The following is a 23,187-nucleotide window of genomic DNA, read 5'->3' as shown; positions in this document are numbered from 1 at the left end:
CCCAATGCTTGGAATAATGCATTCGGCTCTACTTGAGCCAATGATAGGAGCTCACTAGGAAAACTGACCACTTCGAGTTGAGTCAGAGAAAATGCTTGTGTTTGTTCCCACGTGCCGGCAGGTCACCAGTGGAATTAAGAGAAAACCTAACACTGCTGCCTGCTCTGTAAAGCCACTTTCAAATGTAGGAGTGGACTCTTTTAACAATATAACCAATACCAAATGGAAACTGTGTCTTAAATGAAATAAAGTACTTGATGACAAAGGTAAAGGAATACATCGAAAAAGGTTGTTGTAGTTGTTGTTTTTCTCTGCCTTATACTAGAAGCAAGTATCTTTTCATTTCCTATAGAGGTAAATGAAAGCCCTGGACAACTGATATTTAAGCTATAACCAATTAAAGAGTAGTAACTGGCTCTTCAGATTGGCATTTACGTATGTAAACCAAGCATTAAAATATCCTTCTTTTACGTAGTTCAAACGGCTACTTTCACATGACTACAAAAGCTGATTGCAGCCTTCACAATAATGATACAGAAATACCCCATCGTAGCAGATGTGAAATCTATCATCATGTCACCTGTGTTCATGCCATTGTTCACACACATCTATCATCAGACACTGATCTGCCTCATGCAATGCCAGCTTAAAGTTAACTCTCAGTGGAGATGCATTACAAAACAAGGTGGACACCCATCTAAATGTTTGACTCCAATTTGTATTAAATATGTATATGCCATACACGTATTGTTCTAAAGCGAAGTCAATACTATACCTGGTTATTTCTTCTTTAAGCTTACATGGATCTTCAGCATAGAATTTAATACCAAAATATAAAGTATATGGAGGTCCAGCTAAAATAAGAAATAGAAATTAAATTTCATGTTATAAATTAATCAAAGTAGAAGGGTAATATTATACAATTATTAAAAATTACACTCACCAAAAATATCTGTAAACTATATATTGGATAAGAGGTTAATATCCCAAATATATGAGGAACTTCTACAACTCAACAGCATAAAACAAACAACCCAATTTTAAAAACGGACAAAGAACTAAAATACACATTTTTTCCAAAGCAAACATATAAATGTCCAACGGACACATGAAAAGATAATCAACATCACTAATTATGGGGGAAATGCAAATCGAAACCATGAGGTATCACCTGACACCTTTATGAATGGCTATTAGCAATAAGACAAAAGTGTTGGTGAGGATAAACCCTTGTATACTGTTGCCAGGGACATAAATTGGTTCAGCCATTATGGAAAACAGTACAGAAATATCCCAAAATTAAAAATAGAACTACCATATGATCCAGCAATTCCACTACTGGGTATTTATCCAAGGGAAATGAAATTAGGATCTCAAGGATATATCCGCACTCCCATGTTCACTACAGCACTAATCACAACAGCCAAGATATAGAAGCAACCCAAGCATCCATCAGTGAACTAAGGGAATATATACATATATACACACATATGTGTGTGTGTATCACATATAACACACATATATTGTGTATGTGTTTTATATACATATAAATATTTATATATATATTATATATATAATTATATATATAATATATATATATCACATATAACATACACACACACAACAGAATATTATTCAGCCATAAAAAAAAAGAAAATCTTCCCATTTGAGATGACATGGATGAACCTGGAGAACACTATGCAAAATGAAATAAACCAGACGCACAAATAACAAATAGTGCCTGATCTCACTTACATGTGCAATCTAAAATAGTCACATACATAGACACAGCGTAGAATGGTGGTTGCCAGGGGAAGTGGTAGGAGAATGAGATGTTGGCCAAAGGTTACAAAGTGTCAGTTATGCAAGATGAATGACTTCTGAGGATCTAGTGTACAGAATGGTGACTATAGTTATTGATACTGTATTGTATACTTGAAATTTGCTAAGAAGTTAGGTCTTAAATATACTCACTCCCCACCTACACACACACACACACACACACACACACACACACTCAACTACGCAGAGGTGACGGAAAAGTTATCTAACTTGACAGTGGTGATCTTTTCACACTATATACATATATTGAAACATCAAGTTCTGTACCTTTTTTTTAAAGATTTTATTTATTTGACAGAGATCACAAGTAGGCAGAGAGGCAGGCAGAGAGAGAGGAGGGTAAGCAGGCCCCCTGCTGAGCAGACAGCCCGACGTGGGGCTTGATCCTAGGACTCTGGGATCATAACCTGAGCCGAAGGCAGAGACTTTAACCCACTGAGCCACCCAGGTGCTCCTTGCACCTTTAATTCACATGATTTTTATATGCTAAAGGCATCTCAATAAAGTTCTTTGTTGTTTTTTAAAAGATAGATAGATTGATTGATTGATTTGACAGGATCATGCCGGGGGTGGGGGTGAGGGCAGGAGAAGGAGAGAGAACATCAAGCAGACATCATGCTGAGTATGGAGCCCAAAACAGGGCTTGATCTCACCACCCCAAGATCATGATCTAAGACGAAACCAAGAGTTTGCGCCTAACCACGTATGACACTCAGGTACCCCCTCAATAAAGTTGTTTACTAAGAACTTCTAAGCACACAAGAAAATGTAAAGTTAAAAAAAAGGATTGAAAGTTTTATAACATTAGGACTTCAACTCTGCAGGTATCTACGTAGGTATAGGTCTATGTGTCCACAAATAGAGGAAAAAGGAGATCAAATATTTCACATGTTGCCAGTTCTTATACCTAGTTAGTGAGGCTGTGCACAATTTTTATTATTGATTATTGATAATTTTTCCATTTTTCCCATTTTCTATCCCAAATGGGACAATTTTCCCATTTTTCCCATTTTCTACAATATATGTATTTTTTCCACAATGAAGAAAAATTAATGATAAAACAAATGGTTTTTTAAAACCACCCACCTACTACTAACTATTGCAAAAAGTACAAAAAACATATCCAACAAAAGCTGATACCAAAAGATAGATACTTAAATGCTTACTAACAGGTGGCCCATTTAAGTCAACCATGGTACACATATATGGTACATACCACTGCTTAAATGGGTAGAGGGAGAGGGAGAGGGAGAACTCTATATGCTAACTGGGAAAGATTACCAACCTACTTCTGATGGCAGAGATCTGATCCCTTTTGTGAAAAAGAAAGTTATCTATTAAAATCTGTTTCCCGGGGCACCTGGGTGGCTCAGAGGGTTAAGCCTCTGAGCCACCCAGGTGCCCCGGGAAACAGATTTTAATAGATAACTTTCTTTTTCACAAAAGGGATCAGATCAGGTCATGATCCCAGAGTCCTGGGTTTGAGCCCCGCATCAGGCTCTCTGCTCAGCGGGGAGCCTGCTTCCCGTCCCCCTGCCTGTGAGCTCTCTCTCTCTCTGTCAAATAAATAAATAAATTTTTTAAAAATGCCTTTTTATAAAATATGTTTCCCCCCACCCCCAGAAGAACACATAAAAAATAACTAACATGGCAAATTTTGGGAAGAAGAATTGGAAAGTTTTTTTCCCCAGCTTTAATGAGGTATAACTGACAAATTACATTGTAATACATTTAAAGTGTGTAATGTGATGATTTTGTGTATGTATACATTATGAAAGGATTCCCCTTAACAAGTTAACACATTCATCCCTCACATATTTTACTTTGTGTGTGTGTCTGAGAACATTTACATTCTACTCTTAGCGAAACTGGTAATTTTCTTTCCACATATCTCTCTCACCTTTTTAAGAAAAAAAAAAAAATCATCAGGGCGGCTCTGTGGTAGGATTATAGGCAGTATTTGTATAATTCCTAAACTTTTCTAAGAATGTGCTCTTATATATTTAAGAAGATAATTCTCATCTCAGTCATTTACTACATATAGAAGAACAACACGCACAAATACCAAATATATATATGAAATAAAGCCTGGAATAGTACTTACATGGGGAAACTTAAAATATAATTAAACATTCATATTGTGCAAGAGGACACAAGCCCCTTGGATGCCAATTACATCATATTATACTCTTACTAGAAATATTTCTATTTCAGAGGGTATGAATCTAACTTAAACTGCTTCCAAAACTTCTGAGCAGTGTGGTAACTAGATCTTATATTAAACCTGTCTTATCTTTTTTATTTATTTGACAGAGAGATAGAAAGCACAAGTAGGCAGAGCGGCAGGCAGAGACAGAGGGAGAAGCAGTCTCTCTCCGTTGAGCAGGGAGCCTGATATGGGACTTGATCCCAGGACCCTAGGATCATGACCTGAGCCAAAGGGAGCCCCTTAACCAACTGAGCCACCCAGGCACCCCTTAAACCTATTTTAAAATGGATTTCTTACCTGGTATATTTAATCAGTGGTCATAATTTCTAATTTTTTCTTCAACAAAAGTTCTTACACACACACACACACACACACACAGATGCGAAGTATACAACTCAATTACAGTATTTCCACTCACATTTTGTTACCCCAAGTCTCTGATAGTGTGTAACTGACAAAAAGTAACCTGCATCTTTCGATTTTCATTTTTACTGACTAAAAAAAGTGACAAATTCAGAAGATGGGGGGAAGCAAATTAAGTAGAACAGGTCATAAAGCCATTATGCATTTTTAATTCACAAACTACATTATAATTTATTGTTATTATGCCACACATATGCGATGTCTGTAGAACCCCAAAGCCCTGTTCCTGGCATGCAGAAGACAAGGGACACCAGGGCCCTGCCTCCTCTCCCCTCATCTGCGCCTTTCTGGACAAGGCATTCCTTAAGCTAGAGCTTTTCTAAGAACTAAATTTCAATGAACTTTGTTATAACTGATCATTAGAGTTGATTCCATATGTTTGATTTCTATGATCACTTAATCAGGGTGTTTATGTTTCTGCCAAATACATCTTCAGCCCTGAGCGTAGATGTCAGGGAGGCATATTAAATATTTAGAAGAGCCAGGAAGTCCACGGTCTGTGGGTCTATCTCTGTCAATCAAGCTCTGTGCTGCTGAGCAGATGGGACCGCCTGTGCCGCAGGCCACGGGGGCTGGGATCTAGGGGCAGGAAAAGCTCACATGCTGTGGGGCCAGTGCACAAAGGGAAGAAGGCCTTGTCCAGATTCCAGGGTTGCTTTTATTGTCTGCAACGTGACAGATTACACCCTATTGACCAAGCCTAGCCATTTCAAATGGGTTCAGTGATGAGCATTAAGCAGAAGTAATTCAGTTTGGGCAAATCTCCTACAAAGACTTTTGGCCCAAATCAGCCCTCTATTTCCCACTTGCATATTCAATGGTTTCTGTTCTAAATACAAGGCATCACTACCACTTGACTACATTTAATAATGTATAACAATATTTCATAAACATGTGATTCTGAACAACCACCTGGTAATATAGAAAAGGCAGGTGAACCTCCAAGGAGGGAAGCAATTTGCTTAAGATCACAAGGTTGAGCCCCAAGTTTGCTAATACCTAGAGTTCGGGGTTTTCTGGCCACTCTTCCATATAGCCTCTCAAGGAAAAGAATTATAATACCTCCGATGTAATGCAAATACTTTCATCTCCATCACTGTTTTATAAGTCAATGTAAGGCTATGGAAATGGACATTCTGGAGCAAGGATATGCCTGATCAGGTATTTTTTGGCTTCCTGTTCTAAGACTGACTATAAATAAACAGTGTGCTGATGAAGCACATTCCTAAATTATTATCTTGAATCCATGTATTTCAATAGAATCTACCTTTAATAAGTTAATATTGTTTCACATTAGCTAAAAAATACAGAAGCCAAAAACCAGAAATCCTCTAAATACCTTTTGTGAGGACCAATTTCAAGGCCTCTAATGATAGTAAGTCTTCCATGAGCTCAAGGAGAAAGGAATTAAGACCCACCTATAAGAATCCTGGTGACTGGCAAATAACTCCATCATTTTTACAGATACTCTTTCTGACTAATCTACATGAGATGTGAGAACCGTTTTCCTTCACTAATTATCAAAGTATTTCATGACGTAAAATATAAAAATTATGTTTTCTTCAGTTATATCATCTTCCTTCAATATCAGCATTTTATTCTTTGACAGAACAACATTTATTTAGGGTTAAAAAGCAGCTTCATCAGAGATTACAGATATTTAAATAGAATATTTCATACCATACAAAGAAATAAATACTTCAAGTGTGCTCAGGACCACTAGTAAAGCACGTCAAATAAAATAATTTATATTTTTCTTCATCACTTAGAAATCTCAACTTTTTAAAATAAAAATCCTGTGAGTTTTCCCTTCTCCTAATGTCCTCCATGCTATTCCGTATGTTCCACATATAAGTGAAACCATATGATAACTGTCTTTCTCTGCTTGACTTATTTCACTTAGAATAATCCCCTCCAGTTCCTTTCATGTTGATGCAAATCGTGGGTATTCATCCTTTCTGATGGCTGAGTAATATTCCATTGTGTATATGAACCACATCTTCTTTATCCATTTGTCTGTTAAAGGGCATCTTAGCTTCTCCCACAGTTTGGTTACTGTGGACATTGCTGCTATGAACATTGGGGTGAATGTGCCCCTTCTTTTCACCACATTGGTATCTTTGGGGTAAATACCCAGTAATGCAATTGCTGGGTCACAGGGTAGGTCTATTTTTAACTTTTTGAGGAACCTCCATACTGTTTTCCAAAGTGGCTATACCAACTTGCATTCCCACCAACAGTGTAAGAGGGTTCCCCTTTCTCCACAACCTCTCCAACATTTGTTGCTTCCTGCCTTGTTAATTTTTGCCATTCTGACCGGTGTAAGGTGGTATCTCAATGTGGTTTTGATTTGAATTTCCCTGATGGCTAATGATGTTGAAGGGGGGAATTGGAGGGGGAGACGAACCATGAAAGACTATGGACTCTGAGGAACAAACTGAGGGTTTCAGAGGGGAGGGGGTGGGAGGATGGGTAAGCCTGGTGGTGGGTATTAAGTAGGGCACATATTGCATGGAGCACTGGGTGTTATACACAGATAATGAATCACGGAACACTACATCAAAAACCAATGATATACTGTACAGCGACTAACATAACACAATAAAATAAAATAAATTCTGTGAGTTTGTTTTAAAATAATCATTCCTGACATTTTTCTAATTTTTAAACTGGTATTTTTTTAACTACTTCATTCAAATGCCTAAGACAGACTTACTGTATTTATTACTATACCTGAATTCCTGGGAAAAGTACCAATTTCTAGATCCTGAAGGATGAAACTTTTTAAATTGGAAATCCTACCATTTATATGTAGATACCTCACAGAAGTTACCTGCATTCACAACTAATCCCAGGTACCCTCATCCCTCCCACCTTGGCCTTCAGTAGGCAGTTTGCTCACTCAGGAAGAGTACTAGAAATACAGAAGTACTAGAAGTCAGAAGACCAGGGCTCTGATCATCCCTCTGCTACCAACTAGCTTCTCACCAAGGGCAAGTCATGAACCCCTTAGGAATTAGGACTTACTCCTGTGTAGGCTGAAGAGACAGAATTGGTGATATCTAAAGTATATTTTTTGAGGGTTCTTTCTCATGCCCATCGGCCAGCTGCAAGCCTGTTTCTGAAACTGACACCCAGTCATATCCAGAAGGCTGGCACCCTAGCAGCTATGTTTATAGGACCCTGAAGAAGCTCAGATACCTCTGAGTAGACTGGGTGAGCCACAGACTCTCGCCGGGCTGGTCAGATGCACCCTCCCATAGAACTGGAGCCTCCAGTACAGAGACTGCCAGTCGACCTCTGCGCGTGGCTAGAGGTTTCCCCCACAGACATGGGTAAACAGAAACAAACAAAAATGATGCTGACGTTCAGAGAAACTGGACACACTGAGTTCCTGTTCTGCAGTTCCTCGTTTCCAGCTGCACAGATACATTCCTGCCCGTGGGGATCGTGAAGTGGCCGATTTTACCACAGGGAATAAGCCAACAAACACGTGAAGTATGTTAGGACGGGGGTTATGAAGGCCTGAAGAATCTACTACATCTTACCAGAAATAATTTTCACAGCAAAGCAAAATGGTTTAATGAGTACGAAGTTTCACTTTGGGATGGTGAAAGAATTTTGGAGGTAGTGGTAATGGTTGCACAATGAGTGTATTTAGGGCCACTCAAAAATGGCTAACATGGTACATGTTGTGTTATATATTTTATCATATTTTTAAAAAGATAATTTTTTAAAGATTTTATTTATTTATTTGATAGAGATCGCAAGTAGGCAGAGAGGCAGGTGGCGGGGGTGGGGGGAGGCTCCCTGCTGAGCAGAGAGCACGATGCTGAACTCCATCCCAGGACCCTGGGATCATGACCTGAGCTGAAGGCAGAGGCTTAACCCATTGAGCCACCCAGGTGCCCCAAAAAGATAATTTAAAAAAACAACTCTCTGCATACTTAAGGATCACGTGCACGTGCAGTCATGCATATACTTCTATAAAGAAAATCCTGGGTTATGGAAATTGAAGTTATACAATATAACCTTAATTATACCCTCAGTTACCTAGTAAGATTCACATTCATAAAACCAAAAGGGACCCCCTAAAAATAGATGGGTCCTTTCTGAAGCCACAGAAATCTTTCAGACCACAAGGGCACTCCTTATGAAGGACCCAGCAAGTAATAGTGTGAATGACAAAACCACTCCTTAAGCCAAGAAACTCAAGCTCTTTAGAAGGTCGGATGTCTACTTTTTTCCAAATCAATGCCTCTCTCCCTTTCCTTTTTAAGGTGAAATTTTTTTTAAGGTAAAATTTTAAAGATAAGAAAAATTTTAAAATCACTGACAAGTTAAAGGCAGGCATACCCCAAGCAAAATTCAATATTAAGATCCATCACTTAAAGTCTTTATTAACTAAAATTTAATCAGAATTTAGAGGAAGAGTCTGGCAATGCACAGAACACCCATTTCCATATTCTGATACTTGAGTACTAGTACTCATCCCTGTAGTACTAAAGTGTATTTCTGCACCCAACTAATCATGGACACAGTACCATTTTCAAGGCACCCCTTAACAAAATTAACATTAAATACCTACTGTTGATTAGTTCTTTGTGTTCAGCAAGGGTTTTTGCAGGATCCAGCCAATACTGTGAGGGGGGAAAAAGGAGGTAATCATAGAAATTAGTTGTTTTTCATTGGCTTTCACGTCAAGAATATTCACAAAGTGTTATTTTAAATGACATTTAAAATAATAAATATTTATCACATAGACACAGAAAATATATGCAAGAACTTTCTGCAGCTAGATACTAAAAGAAAAATGAAATTGATATTCAGAAGCAGAGAGGAGCAACAGTTGTTGTAGGTTCTTGGTGAAGTTCTCATACTGATCATAAGGTCACTAATATCCAGATGCTGATGAGCAAGAAAATGATGGCTAGATAGAATGCTCCCATATCTCTTTCCAAAGTTCCCATAGTAAGTGCCCTATGGCCATTTTTCCTCCTCAACGTTTTTACCCTTTTCACTTTCTGTCCTACCCCTTACAGACAGCACTGCAACACATGAAGAAGAAAGCACATTAAACCAAATCTTCATTAAGTATCCAGGAAAGGGAACCCGGTGCAGTGGCTGAGGGTCAGAGTCCCAGAGCAGACCCAGCGGGATTCAGTCCTGGCTCTGCCCTCATCATCACCATGGAACTTGGAACAAGTTACTGGACTTCTCCAAACCTTTGTCATAGGCTTACTGTGTGGATTAATAAATTAATTCCCGCAAAGTCTTTAGAATTGTCCCTGGTTCATACTACATACGCATGCTAGTGATAATTATTATTAAAGTCTAAGGTATTATTTATGAATTCGAGTTAATCTCTAAGCGACAGAACTTCAGACAGTAATGGGAGAATTTTTGGCCCTGGGGAGATCCCTTCCTTTATATCTTACCTTTGTGAAATGAAAGCACGCACGCACACACACGCACACACACACCATGGAACAATAACCCTTCAGCCCTGTTCCTCCATCTGGGGGAAGAGCAAGGGAGACACAAGGATGTGCAGAGGGGGCGGATAGGAATTCCGTAAAAGAGCACCGTAGAAGGAATTCCAGTGCCTTGTGGGATAAGGGCTAGAGATCCAAAGGGCAAAACTTACCAGTTTCCATCTTCACATATTCCTTAATGAAGAAGGGGCAATTCTCACAGCAGGGAGGAGGCAGCTCAAGGCCCACCTTGAGCCACTTTATTCACAGCCCCCCTTGGGCTTCCTATAGTGAAAACATTCACACTCCCCTGACACCTCTGGGTCAGGAACCAAAGATTGAGGAAGAGTCCAAGAGAACTTTCCTGCCCAGTTCCCCTTCCCCTGCCCCTTCACGGAGGGCAGAAGTACTTGCTCTGTTGTACAACAATAGCAGTGAATATACAGAGTGATTATAAGACCTTACACTATCCCCTTACCACTTATTCCTATCTATATAACAATTATTCACACTAAATGTACATCATAGTCATATTATAAGATTTTGTTACATTATGAACTCTCCCTGGATATATCATCTTTGCTATTTGCAACTCATACAGCAACTATTTTTCAACTTTTTAAAAAAGTAAAGTATCTTATATATATAAGTGTAGCAACTTATAACACAATGTTCATTATTCTATCCTTAACATTTCTTATTTTTTAAAGGTACAGACTCACTCACTTTAAAAATAAACCTTCATTTCAGCCCTTACATCACACCTACACATGAAGCCTCACTAAGTGTGTGGGCAGGAAAGGAGGGAATGGAATGTGCCCCTGGTCTTAACTACTTTCTGTCTAATCTCAACTTGAAACTAAAAAGACACAGAAGTTAGAAGAGAGCTTCCTCCTCTCTCCTCCTAACATCAACCCTAGAAAACAAACTTTACAGATCCTTTAAACCAATTCCTCTTTTGTTTGGCTTTGCTTCCAGAATGTTAAGTTATTAAAAAACAAAAAACAGGGGAGGTGCCTGGGGGTCTCAGTTGGTTAAAGCATCCCACTCTTGATCTCCACCCAGGTGTTGATCTAAGGGTCATGAGTTCAAGCCCCATGTTGGTCTCCACACTGGGTGTGGAGCCTACTTAGGAAATAAATAGACAAACAAACAAACAACACCAGGAAACTTTTAACTAAATGGAATAAAGACTAGTTAACATGGGGGAAATTTCCCATTAATGATAATCTATATAATTTTAAAATAAATCTCTTTCCTTGAGAGCAATCAGACTTGTGCAGTGAAAAATTATAATTAAGATTCTGAGATGAGTTAGAAATTACAATTCTGCAGCCAAAGAGGGAGTCAGGATTGTCAAAAGCTGTTCAATCAGCTCAGTTCACATTAGATATGCAAGGCGTCAATCCAGTGCTTCCCATGCACAAATCTCATTTGATCCAAATGGAAACCAGGGGTTACAGAGGTCAGACAATGATAAATACCCCAGAACATAAATAATAAATGTGAGCCACCAGGTTTCATAAGCTTACATCTTAAAATGAAAAACCCACTTACACTCAACCAAGGGAAAGAAAGAACCTTGGAACCAAGCAGCCATACTCTGATGGCCCTTGTCAGGGCTCATTATCAACAAGCAATCAAACACAGCACACGTGTGAGCGCCACAAAACACATCAGGCGGCTACCCCACAACCAAAAATAAAAAGGGCACAAAAAATCCACCAAGAACACGATACCCCACTTTTAAAGAAATTATTTATTTATTAGAGAGAGAGCATGCTCACCACACAGGAGCAGGGGGAGGGGCAGGAGGGCGGTGGGGAGAAGCAGACTCCCCACTGAGCAAGAAGCTGAAGTCGGGGAGCAGCCTCAATCCCAGGACCCTAGGATCATGACCTGAGCCAGAGGCAGATGTGGAACTGAATGAGCCACCCAGGCATCCCGACACAATACCCTAGTTTTTTTTTTTTTTTGTTTTTGTTTTTTTTTTATTTATTTGACAGACAGAGATCAGAAGCAGGCAGAGAGAGAGGAGGAAGCAGGCTCCCCGCTGAGCAGAGAGCCCGATGTGGGGCTTGATCTCAGGACCCTGGGATCATGACCTGAGCCAAAGGCAGAGGCTTTAACCCACTGAGCCACTCAGGCGCCCCACAATACCCCAGTTTTAAGGCCCACATCCAGAATGTATCTAGGCTCTAAACCTGGGTTATCATTCATTCAACATTTATGGAATACCCACTGTACAGGTTCTTTCTATGTCCTGTCAGACCCTGTTCCAGGACATGAGAGGAAACAAAGATCCAGCCCTGAGGCACTCACACTGTGTCAGGAGACACAGACATAGAATTGCAACAGAATATGCTAAGTGAGAGAATAATGTGTATGAGATGACTACATATGAGATAATAAAATGATGGACTAAAAACATTAGCTTTGCAGGGTGATTGCAGGAAAGAATTGCTGAACAGAGAAACTTCAAACAGCAGGCCATGAGTAAAAAACTTTTCCAAAATACAGAAACAGAGAACAGAGCCTTAAATTCTTATGAAGATAACGTCTATCAACTCAACAGCTCATAAAGCAATTGCATTTTTAAAATTTAAAAGCATTTTTAAATGACAACACAGAACATAATACTGCAAGTCCTTTATAGCTGAGTACTACATTGGAATCAGTGCTGCCCAATAGTGCCCAATAGCACTCAGACATTCAGCTAAGAAATCAAGTTTATAGAGGACTTCCAGAAAGAGGAAAGATCCATTCAGTCTTTTTATCTGCCCTGGATGGGAGGAGAGGGAGCTGTGGAGAGCAGAGCTGGGCTGGGAATGGCTTTTCTCAATTATACTTTCGTATGAAGCCATCTTGCCTACCTCGACAGTCACATGGAGAGACAACCTCATGTCTCTCATTCTGTCTCAACATTTAAGCAGTTCATTCTCTAGAAAAGTCTCTCAATCACTTTTCCCCCTAAATTCCCCCTACTGTGCTATTTCAAACTTACATGCTATAATTTGTATAACCACACAAGACAGATTAGATCCTTCTTTGTAAGATGATAACAATTAACCAAAACGGAGCCCTCTCTTCCTGATTTCTACTGACAGCTTCCTAACACAGGAGAATGTGAACAGACTACAACCCAAGACCCAATCACTACGGAATTAAGACAGTAGCCCTCCTTGGCTCTGGCCCTTTGCCAGGGCACAAGAGGCAAGCAGTTAGGGGTCCCTACCTCTTCAGTCCTGTCAATCTTAATAACAGCACTTACGGAACCTGGGAAGAACTGACAGACAGGCACAAGTTCCTTCTGACTCCCTGACAGTTTTGGCTAAAGGCTCTGAGGGTCTTTCAGCCACCCTGGCTGATAATGTCTCAGTTTCATCAATGTCCTAGGTAACAGGCTCAGAATTAGATTTTAAAACTCTAACACTGTCCAGTAAATCAATATCCTAACCTTCAAAAGATATATATTAAATTCACAGTGCAACCTTTCATTTGACAACTGTTCTTTTGGAGTGTCCTAGACTTCTAACAATACAATAAGCCCCACAAATTTTTAGATAAAGCAAGGGCAGCATAAAGTCATAAAAGCTTTGCTGTATCTTATTTCACACTGGCTGTAATGTTAATTCTCCTTTGGAGAATTTAAGAATGCTACAATGATATTTAATAACGTTTCCTGGAGATCAAAAAAAGGCTTTAAAAGCACACATAGTTTTTGTCAGTATAAAAAAAGCTATCTCTTGATCTAAGGGAGTAGTACAAAAAGAACTGATCGTCGAGAGGGGACAAAAGAGCCACAAAGGTCTAAAAAAAAAAAAAAAAAGACACTACAGTTCATTCCTAGGGAGTTATAGGACTCAACATAATTTGCACATATGTTCCAAGAAACTCAGGACTGGAGTGAGAGTTATTTGTGCTTTTCCCAATGCCTCTGTTGACAGATCCCATGACCTCTAAGTAACATTAACAGGACATGATTTTAATTAGCTCCTTGGTATGAATCACGGAAGCTTTAGATCCTCAGGTAAAACCACCATAACAGAACTAACGCACGCAGGAACAAGACCGAAGGCCTGTCATTGGGCAGTCTACATGGGGTGCAGGGAGTGTGGGTTATAACTGGGCTTCATTTTTCAATTAAAGAAGATTCGAATGTACCACTGCACCACCATCTGGCTTGGCATGAAGTGACACTGGCCCCAGCGACCGGCCCTTGGTTCTCCTCCATGGACCCTGGCACCAATCTAAGAGTTCTAGAAATAATGAGGAAGAAAGAAAGAAAGAAAGAAAGAAAGAAAGAAAGAAAGAAAGAAAGAAAGAAAGAAAGGAAGGAAGGAAGGAAGGAAGAAAGGGAGGGAGGGAGAGAGAGGAAGAAAGAAGAAACAACAGTAACAGCCAACACTTATTAAATGCTTACCATGTGCCGAGTGCCTCTGAAGACTTTGCATGTATTTACTCCTTCAATCCTCTGAATAACTCTATGAAGTAGGAACTAGTAGAATTGCCATTTTGCAAATAAGGAAACTGAAACACTAACAACTTGCCCAGAAGTACAGAACAGAAGATCCGAGGAACTGAACTCCCTTCCATATTAACCTCAGGTTAAGCCACTCTCAGAGCATTGTCTAGATGTAAATGTATAACCTCACTTTCAAGATTCCGACCCTCAACTACCAACTCCTCTTTTCTCCCCTCGTTCCCTCTACAATTCCCACTCTGCCAGGACACAGAAGTCAGTGATTCTACCAGCTTTTCTCAGTCCCTCCTCCCCACACCCACCCAGCTCCCTACTTCCCTCACGATCCACTGTAGCTGTCACTTTCTATCTTCCTCCTTTTTCTCCTGCAATCTTCCCTCCAGAAGAGCTACCGAAAAAAACCCACAATTCCCCACCTTCTCCATGCTGGTGAGAAGTGGAGATGCAGAGCACACCACCCTTGATGGGCTGGCTTTAAACTCATCATCAATAACCCAAAGGGACACCGAGAATCCTACCACATTTTTTTCTTTCACTCGCCTAGGTAACTCCTTCCCACTTTCTCCTCCACTCCCATCACTTTCAGTTAATGATCCTGCTTATTTCACGGAGACCTGAAGCAACAGAAGACGATGTGCATGTCTTACAACCTCTACTAAACCTGCCTACTTCTGTGCAGTGTCCTGTCTTCTATGACTGTGGATGAGGGGGTCCCTGCTCCAATGACTCCCATCTCTTCTCATCAACTGAGGAACGCGTTTCCAGCAACTTTCTGCTGTCTAGCCAGAGTGAAAGTTTCCCTTTCTATAGAATCATTCCTAGCACAATACATGCCCATATTTCTCCTGTAATTAAAAACAAACAACCGAAAAACAACACCTTTTTAAACCCCTATACCTGCCCATTTCACTTCCGTACTTTAAAATAAATCTCTGGGGGGAAACAGGTATTCTGCAGTGTATTTGCTCTTTCCCCTCTTGAACCTACTTTAGAACACACTCTACCACCTACTGCTAAGTCTAGTGATGGATGCAGGGTCTTCACCCACTTTCTTCAAATGCATTGGTCATGTGGTTTCTAGGACACCTGTTCCTCTGGCTTCTCTTCTGACCCCTACCTGCCACACACACCTTCACAATGTCCTTTGCTGGTTGTTCATTATCTCTGTAAGCGGGAGAAAGGCTAGATCGCTCCAGGCTCAGATCTTACATCAAGGCTCATGCATGGCTTTAAATTCCATCGAAATACTGACAAGTCCCCATGCATGGCCAGACCACAACTGTCCCCTGAATCCAGCTGCCCACCTGACATCTCCACTTAAATGTCCACTAGAATCTCAAACTTTGCATGCCCAGAAGGAAAATGAGGACTCTACTACCTCCTAGAAAAACCTGTTCACCTGCAGTCTCCCACATCTCCATGCATGATGCAACATTCTTCCATTGGCTCCGGTCAAAACCTCTTTAGCATCTATCTCTGGTCCATCTGCAAATCCTGTAGGCTTCTATGTTGAAAATATAAACAGAATCAGGTAAATTCTCATCAGTCCCAGATCCAAGAGGTCACTGAAGTCTACCTGGAGATCGTAAACAATTCCTTTAATGGTATCCCTCCATCTGCCTGTGCATTGAAAGGAATTCTTTTAAAACGTAGATCAGATCACTTCATGCTTCTGTTCAACATCCTCCATTGGTTTCTCTTCTCGCCCAAAGTAAAACCCCAAGTCCTTATGCTGGTTACTAAGGCCCTGCAGGATCTGGCCTCATTCCTTTCACTCTCCACTTGTGTTTCTGGATGAGGCAGCAGGGAGGACCTTAAGGAGAGTGTGAATGAAAGCTTTGGGGCCTCAAGGAGGTTGCCGGTAGGGCCTGAAGGAAAGCAAAGAGAAAATTGTTGGAAGCAGGAAGAAAGAGGACGTTACTCACTAAGGCAGAGAGTTTAGCAATGCTGTTGCCTGTGGCAACATGGAAAATAAAAGATGTCCCTAATGAGCTGGACGATCCAGATAAGAAGATGTACAGGCTGACCGTTCAAAGTGCCGACTAGCTTCTTTTCCTGCCTCCAATAAAATCCAAGAGCAGAGCGACAAGATGAAAAGGAACTGTTAAATATAAGGAAGCCAGGACTTAACTGGGGTTGAAAATAAAATTCTCTCCTCTCTGTTCCCTAGATGTATCAGGAGGCAAACAGTGCTACAATTAAGAAATGGCTTCTGGGCGAAGACAGTCTAGAGTGCTGTCAGGAAACCACTGATGTAACTGTAAAGTTTTATTAAGTCCTCAGAAAGATCAAATACGTTTCTTTCAAACTAGCAAAAGTTCCTCCTAGAATCGTAAGGGCACCTGTCCCCAAAAGCCTCACAAAGAATTTAAAGTACAGAAGAACTTATTTCAAAGTCTGTGGCTGTTGCTTTTGTCTAAGAGAGCTGATTATAAATTGATTCATAAGAAATCCACAATGTTTTTTAAAAGAATTAAATCAGCTTGGGCTAAAAGGGATAGAAACACTACATGCTGGAAAGAGGCCTCTAGACCCCTGATCTTCTTTGGGCAAAAGCAGGCTGAGGACACTACATAGCTGCTAACACCTGCTACTTTTTATGGAAAGGGAAGGAAAACTCAAGAGAACAGAACCAAAAGCCCAGCCAAGCCAATCATCACAGTGAACACTCCTAGGCAGTGAGGCCAAGATCTGATTAAAGAAACGGCTCCATGTGCCTGGCTGGATCTCAGAACTGTCATGGACCAGTGACTGCCAGGTGCCTGTTACTGCATTTTAAATGAAGTGTCTCCATCAGTTACCCTACCCAATGTGTTGACTAGTAGTGGGGGAGAGGAGTGGGTTATCTTTCTTACTCCTTTAATTCACAAGTCTTCAGATCAAGAGGAACCATACTCAAGGGGTTGAACGGAAAGAACAGTACCAAAGAGTCTAATTTGAGGAGAACAAGTACCTCAAATATGACCTCCAGGGTCACAATAAATAAGATCTGGGGAGACCTTGAAAGGATAGGTGCATTTTACACGTAGGAAGAATAGAAGTAACTTTTAGCCAGAGAACAGAGTCCTGTTTTAAAACCTCTCTGCAAATTGGCTGACACTCTTCCCATCAAAGGGTATAATCTCCTCTCTCTTCCTTTCCAATTTCCTAAAATGAAAATAAACAAGGTATGGGGGGACACACCCATGAGTAAAGTGCTAAATCCTGCGAGTGGACTCTAAGACATAACTTTGGTCAGCTCAGGAGATATTCATTCTTCTTTAGTCATTTTCATCTACATTTCAGATAACTGAAGTTGCCACCCACGCATTCCTAAGGTCTGGGTGAGTGAGGCATCACTATTCAGGCCATGGGATCATTTTACCTTGAAACAAAATCTTTAATCTGACATATTCTGGAAGTGTAGTAATTAAAGGATACAGGTGGTTAAACTAAGGTTTCTTTAAACTCTGTTCTAGTAACTGTACACAAACACAGCTTTAACTAACCATGTTCTTTGGCACAGAGGACCCAAGCCAGCTCCAGGGATGACAAAGTAAGTAGGATGTGGAGCCCATGCTCAACTCCAATGTTCAAATTACAGTGAGCATGGCTGCACATGGCAGCCTTGCCCCAGTCCTTCTGCATTTATAGTCTATTTCTCACCAGTTACCTCAAAAACCCTAAAGTCTTGTGAATCTCAGGGATTCCTAAATGTGACGCTAGCTTCTCAGGAACTCTAACTGTTCCCTGACATCTCTAAATGGGTGTCCACAGGGCATCTTAAGCTTCATCCACCCCCCTACCACCAAAAAACAAAACAAAACAAAACAAAACAAAAAACTACTGGCTCCCTTCCCCCCAGCCAAAACAAAACAAACAAAACACCCAGCTCCTTATTCTCAGATCCTATCTTCCCAGCATGAAACTCTCAACAGAGAGCCATCTTTTATAGCCTACCCTAGGCTGAGGATGGACCCTACCATTCCCACTTCATCACCCTCTTTCTCCATACGATCTAGCATCAGTGGTCTTCTTTCAGTTCTGGAACACCTCCTATTTTTGGTCCCTGCCTCAGGGCCACTGTCTGGCTGGCTCCTTCTGCCTGCCTTCTTGCCATTCAAGATGCTTTTTCTGACTACCCAATGGAAGTAGCTTCCTCATTCTGGCACATCACCTTCTCCCAAGTATCCATCACTACCTGACATTTGCTTGTTGTTGTTGTTTTAAAGATTTTATTTATTTATTTACTTCAGACAGAGAGAGAGCATGTGAGAAAGAGAGAGAGAGAGAACGAGCGAGCAGGGGTAGGGGGGCAGGGGGCGGGGCAAAAGGAGAGAAGCAGATTCCCTGTTGAGCAGGGAGCTGGATATGGGCTGGATCCCAGGACCCCAGGATCATGACCCGAGCGCCAAGGGCACATGCTTAACCTCCACCCAGGTGCCCCCCTACCTGATATTTGAACATATATGTATGGTCTGGAATATCAGCTCCCTGAGACAGAGACTCTTGTCTCTTGCTGATCACTGTACTCTAGTTCCTCAGACACAGTGGTCACCCTGTAAATATTTGCTGCATGACTGAAATGGAGATGAGAAACAGCAAATATTCTTCTTTCCTCACAGTCCTGAGTCAGGGATGCTGATGAGAATAAGGATATAACATTAAAGAATTTTAAACAAGAAATTCCCTCAATACAAATCCTCTATAAAATATCCTACAAACCCCCCAAGGGATGCATGTCTTTTTGTTTGTTTGTTTGTTTGTTTGTTTTTGAGAGAGCGCCCGCATGTGAGAAGGGGAAGTGGCAAAGGGAGATGGAGAGAGAGAAACTTTGAAGCAGGCTCCATACCCAGAGTGGAGCCCAACACAGGGCTCGATCTCATGACCATGAGATCATGAGCTGAGCCAAAATCAAGAGTCAGACGCTTAACCAACTGAGCCACCCAGGTGCCCCCTGATACGTATCTTATAAGAAAAAAACATTAAGCTTCTATATATCATTAGCTTTTAAAGGGCCTATTTTTATTAACTCAAAAAAAAGCAACTTGCACAGCAAAACTCACAGTCCAAGAGGGAAAGTGGGTATGTCTAGCCTTCTGCCTGTCCCAAAATCACCTGCCTGACTTTGCACAAGTACAGGGCACCTCTTTCACTGGACTCAGTCACACAAAAGACAGACAGCCTAGTTACTTTAGCTTTGAGAGCATGCAACAGATTTGAAACTTCATAAAATGTAAGACAAAATAATGGAAGAATAATACACAAAATACATTTTATCAAGTAGGCTAACATACCAATCAAATCTTTTTATATTCATGGAGAAAATCCTCTTAAGATTCAGAATAAAGTCAAGTCAAGGTCAGCTTATCACAGGTTTGTATCACAACTCTAAATTAAAAAAAAAAAAACTAGCTTCCAGTGATAATCAAGAAAATGTCTAGAATCATTAACTCTAAAACCACTGCTTTCTCATTAGCCAATCAATCAACTCTCTGAAATTCCATCCTGCGTAGTTTATTTTGATTTAACCAGGGAGAAGAACAGTCTAACTTAATAAAAGATTTTAGTAAAGAAATCAGCAATATTCCCATCACACACTTGCACAACTAAGAAGATGTGGGTCACAGGAAGCCTGTTTCATTGATGAAACTACTTAGTATATCCACATAGCCACATACTTTATTTTGCATGCAAGCATATATATGTACATATACATATATACATACGTGTGTGTGTGTGTGTGTGTGTGTATTTTTAACGCTGTGGTTCCTATGATTTCTGATAGTTTTGTTTTAACGTACTTTGTACCTTTATCATTTCCAACTGTTCCTCCTTTTATTCTATTTTTTGGTAAAAAAAAAAAGAAAAGGGGGGGGGCACTAGGTGCCATTAACGAAGAAAGAATCTTCTATACAAGACAGAATTCAATTCCTCACATCCCTAAACCTGGTAAACAAATTTATGAAAGCTACGGGATAAAATATTTTAGTATACGTGACCCATGGAAGACACATTTGTGTCTACTGTAATCAACCATTTAAGAGAAGGGGGGAAAAAAAAAAAGGAAGAGAATTAAGTTCAGGATGCACCAGGAAGCTGACTCTAGACAAAGCTAGGTCCTTCAAAAGCAATTCTGAAACCATGTCAACATCAACACAGACAACAAAGAAAGTGAAGAACAATGGAAGCGTGTTCTGCTTCTCCCCAGGTGCTACACACTGAGGAAAGCAGGCTACACCAAGCAGCTGGTGGGTCAGCAGCCTCACTCTCCGGAGTCCCGGGGTTCTTTCAAGCATGTCGGCTCCCGAATTCTCAGGATGCGTCACATGACTGTACTCAGAAAAGATCAGATCCACTCTCAACAGAAAATAAACCCAGAAAAACACCTTTTCCTTTCTAAATAGAAACTGTTCATCGACTGAAAAAAAAAAAAAAAGAAAAAGCTACTGTTTTGTTAGAAATATTGTTTATTATGGGCAGAGTTTTTAAAACTGTGGGGTCCACAACCATACAGCTCCCAGTGACATGACTTGAACTCAGATTCCCCCCCACCCCGACCCCACAACCTATTACTACAGAATAATATTCTGAACAGCACCCAGCAGCTGCCAGCGCGCTTGTTATCAACTATCCGTGGCTCCTTACGATCCCATGCATGTCCCACCTAACTGCCTAACATCTTAGTTAAGCTTTTGTTTTTTTAATATGGATGAAATCTGGATAAAATGAACAACAAAAGTCTTTCAAAAAAGCAGCAAGGCAATAAATTCAAAGAACAGCAGACCAAGGAGATAGGAGACAGACACAGAAGGGCAAGATGGGGAGGTACTGTCATGGCCTCACCTCCATGTGCCTGGGCCACAGTCTAGGTGAGAGCTTTTTGTTCACTAATACCACAGATCACTCAGGTGCCAGCGGCAGAAGGTGCTAACAGAATGAGGCATAGGACATCACCTCTCTCAAGTAGAATCCCATCAAATGGGATTTTTTTTTTTTTTCAAAAGATGTATTCATTTGAGAGAAAGAGGAAGAAGGACGGAATCCTCAAGCAGACTCCTCGCTGAGTGTGGAGCCCAACTAGGGGCTTGATCCCAGGACCCCGAGATCATGACCTGAACAAAAATCAAGAGTCCAATGCTTAACAGACTGAGCCCCCCAGGTGCCCCATGTGGGGGGTATTACTGAAGCGGCACATATAATGCGCTATTTGTAATGTGAGACAGGAATAAGACTAGGTGGTTTCTGCAAAGTAAGGGGAAAGCTTTGGGAAGGAAGGGACACCAGAGACAAGTCCACTGGGACGGTAAGGAAGAGCAGGATTTCGCCAGGTAAAATAAACAGGGGAAGAACACAAGCAGAATGTTCAGGCAGGGCAAGGAGCTCACTCCGTTCTCTGGCGCACGTGCGTGGGGAGGGAGTGGCTGGTAGTTCTTGCGCAGTTGTACAGATACCGGGGCTGTGGTTTGGGGAGGATTGGGGCGGGAGTGGAGAGGAGCCACATTGCAGAAGAAGAAGCTCGAAAGCAACCAAGGGCCACATACCTTGTAACCCATTTTAAGAAATTCCAGAATTTTCAGGGCACCTGGAGGGAACAGTTGGTTAAGCAGCTGACTTTTGGTTTTGACTCAGGTGGTGATTTGAGGTCTGGGAGATAAACCCTGAGTCAGTCCCTCTCTCTCTGTCCCTCCCCCTTCAGCCTGTGCTCACTCGTGCTCTCTCTCTAAAATAAACATGCTATGGTGAGTGCTATGAAATGTGTAAGCCTGATAATTCACAGACCTGTACCTCTGGGGCAAAGAAAACACTATATGTTAATAAAAATAAATAAATAAGTAAATATTAAAAAAAAAAAAAGAATAGAAAAGAAATTCCAGAATTTTCCCTCAGGAATCCGTTAGAAAGTTGCAAGCCACAGAGGAGAGACATCATTAAAATTGATGTTCTGAAAGAAGACTGCATCTACAGTGGGGCAAACACTGCAGGCAGCGTGAGCCAAGACAGGAAGACAGGTTGGAAAGCTTTTACAGAAATGCAAGCTCATGTGCTGAATTCTAGAGATTCTAGAACTAGAATTCAGAGATGGAGGTGGATTCTGGAGAGGCTGAGAGGTGACCATAAATCCTCTTCACTACTGTCATCCTGGCATAGGTGTCACTGTGACCCTTTCCACTCTCCAAAGCATCCTGGCTTGGGTGGTCAGCTATACAGTCACTCTGTTAAGCAGCAGAATGGAAAGGGCCTGGGGACTGCTTAGTCCTGAGGGGAGGCAGCAATGACAAGGTGTGGATCCAGGCACCTCAGGGAATCACATATGAGGATTTCCCAAAGGGACACAGGTAACAGGTAGTTATAAAGCGCTGAATTCCCAGACCCTCAGCTTCCATATACACTCCTTCCTGGGACTGATCTACCTAAAGACAGGCCTAAGACTGAGCTGCCATTCTAGTTCTCCCTTCCACTGCATTCCCTTTGCACAGTCACCCCTTCCCAATTTAAAGCAGAAACATACCCAGCTCTCACGTATTTCAATCTCTCCATGGTGCATTGCCCCAGGGCATGAAAAATCCCAGGAGAAGAAACATGGCAACATTCTTAAATACCAGTATTAGCAAAGCTGACTTTAATAAAGATACTATAAATTATGCGTTTTCCTACACTATACCTATTTCTTATAAGCACTAAGCGAGGTGACAGAAGCATGGTATTTTGGTCTACAGTTGAGTTGCCTGATTGTCAGATATGGAGTAGGGGCAGCAGAGGAAATGATGATTTTT

General features: G+C 41.0%; 1 protein-coding gene across 1 annotated transcript in view; it reads right to left on the bottom strand.

The window, feature by feature from the left end:
* The window catches only part of EPB41L4A (erythrocyte membrane protein band 4.1 like 4A), a 249,527-nt gene that overhangs the window by 108,123 nt on the left and 118,217 nt on the right, over positions 1-23,187 (bottom strand). Inside the window, exons 4-5 of the mRNA XM_032844929.1 lie at positions 9,063-9,114; positions 776-854 (exon numbers count right to left, since the gene is read on the bottom strand). Of these exons, the coding sequence (XP_032700820.1) occupies positions 776-854; positions 9,063-9,114 (131 nt within the window). The remainder of the gene's footprint in view (positions 1-775; positions 855-9,062; positions 9,115-23,187) is intronic.

This window comes from Lontra canadensis, unplaced genomic scaffold (genome assembly GCF_010015895.1).
Source record: "Lontra canadensis isolate GAN:19392208 unplaced genomic scaffold, GSC_riverotter_1.0 scaffold4, whole genome shotgun sequence".
NCBI classification, from domain to species: Eukaryota; Metazoa; Chordata; class Mammalia; order Carnivora; family Mustelidae; genus Lontra; species Lontra canadensis.
The sequence above is the reverse complement of the archived record's forward strand: the minus strand, read 5'-3'. Positions and strand labels throughout refer to the sequence as shown.